General features: G+C 33.3%; 1 protein-coding gene across 2 annotated transcripts; it reads right to left on the bottom strand.

The window, feature by feature from the left end:
- Positions 1-2718: 2718 nt before the first annotated feature.
- On the bottom strand, positions 2719-7803 carry LOC114372591 (BTB/POZ domain-containing protein At1g03010-like). 2 transcript variants are annotated; one of them, XM_028330237.1, is made up of 4 exons: positions 7317-7803; positions 5434-5500; positions 3891-5090; positions 2719-3452 (listed from the first exon to the last, which is right to left on the bottom strand). In XM_028330237.1, exons 1-4 carry the CDS (start codon positions 7406-7408, stop codon positions 2925-2927), a joined length of 1887 nt encoding a protein of 628 aa, XP_028186038.1. In that variant the 5' UTR covers positions 7409-7803; the 3' UTR covers positions 2719-2924. The 2 variants fall into 2 exon arrangements, with proteins under 2 accessions (XP_028186038.1, XP_028186039.1); XM_028330238.1 differs by lacking the exon at positions 7317-7803 and adding an exon at positions 5597-5748.
- Positions 7804-9097: the final 1294 nt, after the last annotated feature.

Here is a 9097-nt window from a genome sequence, read left to right as displayed (position 1 = left end):
TTCTGTTGGTGTTTTTTTCCTAATAGTATTCATATAGTATTTTTCATTCAATTAGAGATATGCTAAATTCTTGATAAAAGCACGGATTACAGAAAATTGGTAAAGTATATACTATTTCATTCAAATACAATATAAATATAGCTCCGCCACTCATTTCAATTCTCAATATTTTGCTTTTCTTTTTTTATTCATAAGTATTTTCTGAAACACTTTGTTGTCATATTTATAGCATGTTTGGAAACTATGTGAATGGATTCTTCTCTAAACTCCAAAGCATGTGTGAAGTCATGTTTAGTTAAATACTCATTTTCTTCCATTAAAGATGTATTTTCTTTTGGGATTTTTTTATTACTTTTTATGTAGGTTTGAAAATATAATATTTTCTTCTTAATTAAATTTTTTAAAATTATTTGTATGCATTATTGATTCACATAAAGTATTATTCTTTTATTTTGTTTAGTTTTTATTTTGATAATAAAAGGTGAATATGTCAATGACATAAGAATAAAAAAATTATTTCATAATTCAACTTTTAACTTCTTGCTAAATTGTATTTTTAATTTTAAAAAATCATTCTTAAAAATATAATTATATACTTTAACGCAAAACCCACATTAAGCAATCAACTGTTTGTTTGGATGGTATGTCTAATTTTTCTTAAGGAAAATCTGAATTCGAATTCTATGGATTGAAAATAACTTACTGGAAAAATTAATTTCAATTTACTATAAATATTTACAATTTGAATAGCATCTTCTCTTATAAAAAAATGTAACTTTAGACAGAAAGGGAAAAAAAAATACTACATCAATGATTTTTGGACAGATCATAAGTTACTCGTACTACTCATTCGAGAAAAAGTAATCTATGATGATGAATTTGGTAGGATATACTCCCTTCAACCCATGATGGTACAGGTTGTACACACTTTTATTGAGGCGCAAGCTCGAGCAGAACGTCATACTTGAAAGGAAAGACCTTTGATAAGTGATTGCATACTGAAAGGGAGAAAAACGTGAAGCATTTGAAGCATTTGTTGCATAAAAATATAATAATATCTGCCTACAGCCTATTCCAGTGTGTGTGTGTATATATATATATATATATATATATATAAAAGATAAAATAATAACGTAAATAGATTTTTATTCATGAATATATAATTTGTTGAGAAATGTGTCTCTAAAAAATATAAATATAAAATTTAGTCTTTGAAAGTGTTAAAAATACAACAAATATATTCTGTCGTCATAAAAAAATTGTCTATATGACATAAACGATAAATTTGTCATAAAATTAATTGTCAACTTGCTCATGATTAGATTGGACGAGAATGTTAATAAAATATTATTTTTGGACGTAAATGTCAATAGTATTTTGTTGGATGAAAATGTCAATATTTTTTCTTGGAAGAAATTATCACTAATTTTTTTAACCTAAATGTTAGTATGTTTCATTGGACCAAAATGTTAATTATCAATATTGGACGAAAATATCAATAATTTTATTTTTTAGGGACAAAATATAATTTTATGGTAGATTTTCATCATTTTTTATCGTTATAAATATAACGTCACAATAATTATTTAAAAAAATATTTTGACAAACATAATTTAAAATAAACATAATAATATCAATAATATTGATTATGAACCATAATTTATCTATCATGATATAAATTATCCAAAATATATTGTCCAAAATATAAATCTTGTATTTTGCAACTTAAACTTGTTGTCCTTGTTGGTTTTCTTTGTTTTGCAAACCTCCATGTCGTAGGGAATTGCAGTACTTTTCTCCAGTTCTATACTAGCAGAACTTTTCAGAATGACATATTTTGTAGTAAGGAAAGGGAGTCACTTGACAATCTTCTAACATTGATATTCTTTTCACAATCTTTTTCTTCTTTATTTCCCTTTTCCCTAAATATCATCTTTCCTGCTTTGTTGCTACGTTGCTTCCTTGAGAGCTTGGAATGAATAGATCCTTCAACAACTCATCAATAAATACTTATTGGCTATTACCCTCTAATGCTTGATTGTAAGGAATATGCATACATATTAATCTTAACCTCTCAGATTTATTGAGGAAGAAGTGAGAGGTCTTTTCAAAGAAGCGTGAAGAAGAAGAACAGTCAACATTTGGCAAAGGAAGCAATGGAAGTGTGCGAGAAGAACTACGGCCAGCGTTACAAAAAGAAAGCATCTAAATTACATGATAAATATGTTGTTATGTTTACAATTAGATATGATCTTCACTCTTTTCAGAAACAATTAGATAAAAATAACTATTTATCTTAAAATAATCCGTGAGCTCCTAATAATTAAGGATGTGAAAATGACGCTACTCTAAAGTCTATATATCAAAATGGAACAGGAGTCTGTACCAAAAAAATATGGAAAGGAAGTTGGAAATAATCATGACAAATTAATTTTGTCACATGTCATTATATATATAAATAAATGGAATAGGAGTTGGAAATAATCATGGCAAATTTTGTCACGGGTTACATATATAACACGGTTTCTCACTTTGTACACGCAATGATTCTTTTATAACATTTGTCCTCACAGAAATTACCTGTTTATGATTTCGATAACTCTTTACATTATATAGCATTATGATGTTTGAGAAAACAAGTCAAAAATTCGATGTTTCAAAACTGTTCTCTGGTCCCCAGTGTTTAGCTTTCTATAGATATTATAATATATATGAATGTTGTAAAAATTCTCAACCAGAGGTTAGTAGTTTAATTGAGCATAGTCCACCCAAGGTTTGGTCACCAAACAAATTAACCAAGGAGCAAGCATTACTCAAAAAACAAAAAACACTATTCACTGGAAATTCAATATTAGTGACCATCACTGCATGCATCATACATATATACTATACATTAATTCTGAAAATGTACACATATTTTGGAGTCATGAAACTGAGTGACGCCTTCTCTTAGGAAAAGGGAAGCGACTCTCAGAACCTGGCTTAATACTGTTAATCCGAAACATAGCATTTAGCTTGCTTAGTTTTTTGGTGAATGATTTGAATAGCTTGTTGGCAGGGTGAGACCTCACTAGCTCCTGCTTCATGTTGACATGGTCTTTCTCCAAGTCAGTGAGCCTCATTCTCATTCTTGCAACTTCTAGCTTCAGCTCTCGGTTCTCCCTTCTCACTGATGCATAGTTGTCTCTCGGAGAAATGGCTCCACTTCCTGCACCACTCCCTGAGCGTTGAGGGAATGGACCATTAAGTCCTCCTCCAAAGAACAATTGGTTGTGCCCTCCATTCATGGCATTGCGGAGCCTTATTTGCTCAAAGTATAGAACCTGAACTGCCATCTGCACTGGTAGCCTTTCATTCTGTGCTGCATGGCTGCATGCTTCTTGAGACATTTTCTGGCAATCAATGGTTTTGCATAGCCGGTACCGTTCTGAGTCCTTTATGTTTGGATGAACCTATATATAAAAATAATAATAGAAAATCAACAAATTGGTAACTAGAACCAAGAAAGGTTAAATTTTTGCTTCAATTCTGTTGGAGTACAAATGATAGAAATGAAAAGAAAATACTACATAAATAAAAAGGTTCAACACTATGCAAAGAGGCTGTTTCCGGATTCGAACCCATGACCAACAAGTCACCAAGGCACAACTTTACCGCTGCTCCAGGGCTCGCCCTCAGTTTAAGTCTCTAATCATATACTAAAAATTATAACATGTGTTTCTATGAAAATGTAAATTTTTATGGAAATTAAAACCGAATTTTGAAAAAGCTTGAAGGGAAAAAGGAACACATTTCACTCACCAGCAAATAACAAAAATAGTATAGTTTAAACTTTAGAGAGATTAAGAGTCGTAATAAGATGGTAGTGAAAGGGAGAAGCAATTTCTCACCTTAAGGAAGATATCAACAGCTCTATAGAGCCCATCACTCACAATACGTGCATGATCTGGAAGTAGTTCAGCAAGGGATATGAACTTTGATGGCAACAAGTTTGGGTCTAGTGCCACTTCAGCAAGATAGTTGTCCATTAATTTGGATACCTTTAGAATTGAGCTTTGTTTTGGAGATCCGGGGCTGTCAAAGTCATAAACCATTTCACTTTCATCTCTCAAGTGACCATTATTATCATCTTCATCCTCCTCGTCCAAGTTCAGAAAATTGGAAAAAATCCTCAAAATTGAATCCGTGTCATAAATAGCCCCGTGTGTGTTTTGATGTGAATTTGTTGCGATTAGGATGTCTTCAAGAATAGCCTGGTCAAGTTGTAGACCAATCCTTTTCTCCAAATCAGATCTGCAAGAAGTGGATGCTGATGCAGCTATTGCAGCTTTCAACAAACTTGAGAGAAATGCCATAGGAACTAGGCTTTTCCTTGATTGAGTGGGTAGTAAGCCAGCTATTGCTTCAACAATGACTCTTTGTTTCTTTTGTACTTCCAAGTCAGGAAAACATGCTTTCACTGCTTGGTGGTCCCTAACAATCCCTTGAAGGGAATTATGTGCATAGTTTATCAAAATTTTGCTGATCATGTCTTGTTTTAGTCCCTTTGACTTCACTGCAGACAAAACTCTTTGGAAGAAATCAAGGCTAAGAACATTGAGAGATTTCCCCCACCATTCTGAGGGTGTTTCGGGTTCCATGTTTGAGGCGGTTTTAGAAGGGAAGTTGTGGTCCAGTTTTTGCAAACCAGTGGTGAGTTGTTCTTTACATGCATTGCTTGCAATTGCATTGATTAGTCTGCTGACAAGGCTAATCTCTTCTGAAATGGGAACAAGAGATTCACAACGGTGAAGAACAGATATTGTGTTTGATATATTTGGGAGCACTGTCTCCTTTAGATACGCTTCGGCTTGCGTCTCCAAGTTTTTCTCTGCAAACTCTTCTGTCATTTCTAGGAAATGCGCTACACATTTTAGCATGGCAACATTGGAGAGAGTGAACTCAACATTGATCCCATAACAGAATTTGGCAGCCAGCTCAAATGCCTCTGCACCACCTGGCAAGTTTGGGAGACTAATGCGCGAAACTTTTGAATCTTTTGTTTCTAACAACATTTTCCGAAGCCTTCCACTCCTGGAAACAAGAGGAAACTGTAGAGAAAAGAAAAATACAAACAACTTAGGACCTGCAGTATCATTTCTCTCCTTTTTGTTGTTTTTTCTTTTTAAACTGATTCATGAAAAATATAGCATTATATTCATGATTATAATATTACTAGCTGTTAATGTCTAGTCTAGTGTACTAATGTTGAGCTTGAAATTTTCTTCAAAGGTGTTACTCATGCATAAACAATCAATATTCGTACATATGGTTGGTATATTCTGCACAGAAATATATATGTCATTTATTTAACAATTAATACCTACGAGAGTGAAAGAATACTATGCTGAATATGAAGTAACTTATTAGAAAGGCAACTTGTAATTTCTTTACCTTGTGAAGTGCAAAGCTTGAAGCTCCTACTTCGATGGTGAGATCACTAGAGACATCAGATATTGGCCTGTAATTTACAAACCTGGCTGAATTATTGCATGGCGTAGACATGGATGATATTTCAATATAAAGCAACAACTGCAGCTATGCATATTACTACTACCAAAATGAAATTATCAGAGAACTTGAAAGAGTCTTTTGCTGCAGCATGTATGTGCAATTAAAATGTACAAGATGGAATTAAAACTTTGTGTCTTGTACACCACACACTCGAAGACAATGTAATCTTCCAAGATCAAGTACGTAGGTCAGAATGGCCCCCAACTCAATAAATACAGAATGAGTGGGACTACTTTAGCAGTACCTCAGACAAATCCGACTACACGAGCTTTAAGTCCAATTTAATATTGCACGATTGCTTATATTGTGGAACCCATTAATACAAATCATTGACCAGTGACCACCCCATGTAAAGAAAAGAAAACCATTTGAGCCACACATGTAATGTCATGTTGATGTCTAAGCCTACTCTCTTATATCTTCTTAGAATTTGGATTTGGGACCGTTATATTACTAATAAGTGTTAAATCTCCAAGGTGACTCATGAGGCCTAACAATAATTATCAGGATAAGTTTTGATATTATCTTGACATCTTATTTAAAGTAAAACTTAATTCAATCTTAAAAATTAACTAATAAAGTGAAAATTGTCCATCACTTTATATATATATATATATATATATATATATATATATATATATATATATATTATTTTGATCAATCACGTGTCAACGTGAGATCTCGGCCAACCAAAACTTTTTTCCGATAGTCGGTGAGCTCTTATTATTACAGCATTCCCGTACTCATTCAAAACTCTTCAAACATATCCATTGGTGCTAAAGATAACAAAAGCATGAGAATAATTGACAGACAAACATGAATTGGCGTTTTCATAGAAGACAGATCAAGATTGGGCATTCACCACGCAGCACCATACTGTTGTCTAGTTAGTACAGGAACATGACTATACATCAAAGTCAAGGTTACATGTTACAGCTTTATCTATACCTATCTATCTCAGAGTATAAATTGTACCATGAAAGCTAAGAGTGCTACTTTCTACCATAAAATTTGCACAGGTTGTGAGAAGGACCATGTCAGATTACAAGTTGCGGGAAATTAGAATTTGAATGAATACAAAAGAGATGAACACACACGAGCAATACGACAAGACAAAATGAAAGTTTCCCAGGCGATGTTCCTACTTAAAAACTGAACTTTCACAATCCTATAGGAAAAGGACACTTAGACCCACCAAAAGCTTGATACCGCTGAGAATTAACCTTGGGAGTGCCCTGAACCATCAAGAGCCTTTTGCGTTTCAAGAGTGGACAAATGCATTACCATGTCATGAATCATTAATCCCAAAAACTTAAACCGATAGGTGACACACATGAATATATGGTTTTATAGTTTTCCTAACGTGGAGCACTTGAATCCAATTATGTGTTCAAAATCTAATTATAGATATTTGAAAATGACTATACAAGGAAAAATAAAAGGATCTGTTTAAGTTTATAGTGGGTCATTAGTTCAATTTCTAGAAGTAACTCTCCTGTCATTTACAAGAAATTAAAGCATTAGTGGCAAAATTTTCCTCACTAAAATTTTATAGTCAAATTTTTAAAAATTACATGTAAATTGCTTTATCATTATTGTTTGTACACATTTATTCACTTTGCCTTATGAAAGGAAAAATCACCCTTATGTTTCATAAGGACATTAAGGAGAAACAATCAGGATTTCAAACAACACTTAATTCAACCAAAGATAATGAAAAATAAAAAATTAAAAAACATACTCAAGAAGATGTAGAATATTACCACTCAGTGGCATGCCTTATGCTTGAACTTGGACGAAAGGTCCTCTTCCCTGAGATGCTAGTCTTCAATTCTCCAACAGTGACCACTCCCATTTCAACAAAACTTAGCAATTATGATCACTGTACCCCTCTAAAAATTGTCACTCTGAGTGAGGTGACTGATATGCTACCCTTCTATTCCATGTCAGTTAATTAAACCAAAGCCACTAGAAAGCTCTGCATCATTTCTCTTGGGAGATTCTTGTGGAGGAGTGAAAGTCACATGAACTCATGCAGTGCTAACTAAGGGAGGGAAGGATGAGAGGAAGGTGGTGGTTTTGAAACATACTTTATGAGTGTTTATAATGATTTTAATCTAAAAGTCAAGGAAAACGCAGGTGTGCTTGCACTTTTCGGTGGAAGGTAGTGAGCAAGTGGACTTTTTTATTTCTTTTAATATGGTTTTTGACTTAAGAAATTGCAGGAATCCGGAAGCCTTGCACTGCTGTTGGGTGCTGTAATAATGGCTAGCCAAAGCTACACACATAAATTTAGCATAAATTAACTCCTTTATTATGTGTAAAGACCACAAAAGTGGAAAATCTAAATGATGACTTGGATTACATGATACAATGAGAACCGTGCTATATTAGACATGATTAGCTCAGATACGTACGTACTATGTTTTTGACTTAAGTAACGGAATTTTTTTGCCTGATGCAACATCTGATGTAAAATTCCAATTCCATTACTTCAAAGTGATTTTGCAAGTAGTAGATGTGTTTTTTTGCAAACCTAGGCTATGTTTGGATTTTCGTTCAAAATGCGGTGCAAGAATTCTAAGATAAATCTAATGGTCCACAAATTCAGTTTTGCAAAACAAATAGTCTGGATATTTTTGCAAACCTCATTTTGTCCCAAAAGTCTGTTCGCAACAATAAAATAAACGTGCACCTAAACATTGACTATTGAAGTTTAGTGCATTGTCTAAGTCAGAAAAGAAGGCCAAATGAGAACTTGCGTAGTTGTGTCATCTCCGGAACCAAATCACCTATTCTCATTTCCTATCCCATTGTCCTTTTTCAATTAAACTTGAAAAAAAAATAAAACTAACAACCAGAGTGTTACTTTTTAACCATGCCTTACTTTTAATTAGAGAACAGGAAAAGGACACAAATTAGAGACAGGTGAATGTAATAGCTCCAATTGTGTACGTATTAAATGAATATTAGTTCATGATATAGATTTATTGACACTAATGTGATCATCACAACTACTCAATGTGACAACTGTGGGAACAATAATGGTTTTAGATTGCATCGATCCGGTATCCATGATTAGGCCATCAAATTTTTATTGTATGGTTGAGTAGTGATCTGGTAGGTAATCAGCAATTTCATACGTTTTGATTAAGTGAGTGTGGTCTTCTTTTAATTCAATCACTTTGTGTTTGATAATTTTGTTTCATAAAGGATCAATTTATCTGAGCCAAAGTTACAGGCTTTACAGCTTCTCATTCCAAAGAAAATAACTAATAAGTACAGTTGGCAGGTGGTCCTGTCCTATGTAACTCTGAAATTTTATTCCTATCTAACTAGAGGGAACTAAAAGCATGAAGCAGATTAGAATCAAATAGTAAAAGAATCTTAAATGTGCATAACTTTTTATTCTTTTCTCCTTCATGGCATGCCATTTCTGCTCCCTTGTTATGGGCACTCTGACTTCAAAGTGGACCGTGTGTGTCAAAGCTCAAGACTAAAAGTGTGAGATCCCATAGCACAACTATGATTTAGTTTAGTAAGG

This window comes from Glycine soja, chromosome 10, assembly GCF_004193775.1.
Source record: "Glycine soja cultivar W05 chromosome 10, ASM419377v2, whole genome shotgun sequence".
NCBI classification, from domain to species: domain Eukaryota; kingdom Viridiplantae; phylum Streptophyta; class Magnoliopsida; order Fabales; family Fabaceae; genus Glycine; species Glycine soja.
The sequence above is the reverse complement of the archived record's forward strand: the minus strand, read 5'-3'. Positions and strand labels throughout refer to the sequence as shown.

What these genes read in the sequence shown, in the direction of transcription:
- LOC114372591 (XM_028330237.1), bottom strand. Translation starts at nt 7,408, where the DNA reads ATGGGAGTGGTCACTGTTGGAGAATTGAAGACTAGCATCTCAGGGAAG. An exon ending in ATAAGGCATGCCACTGAGTG is followed by an intron (nt 5,501 to 7,316) that starts GTAATATTCTAC and finishes TGTAAATTACAG; the next exon opens with GCCAATATCTGATGTCTCTA. An exon ending in CTGTTGATATCTTCCTTAAG is followed by an intron (nt 3,453 to 3,890) that starts GTGAGAAATTGC and finishes TTTTATATATAG; the next exon opens with GTTCATCCAAACATAAAGGA.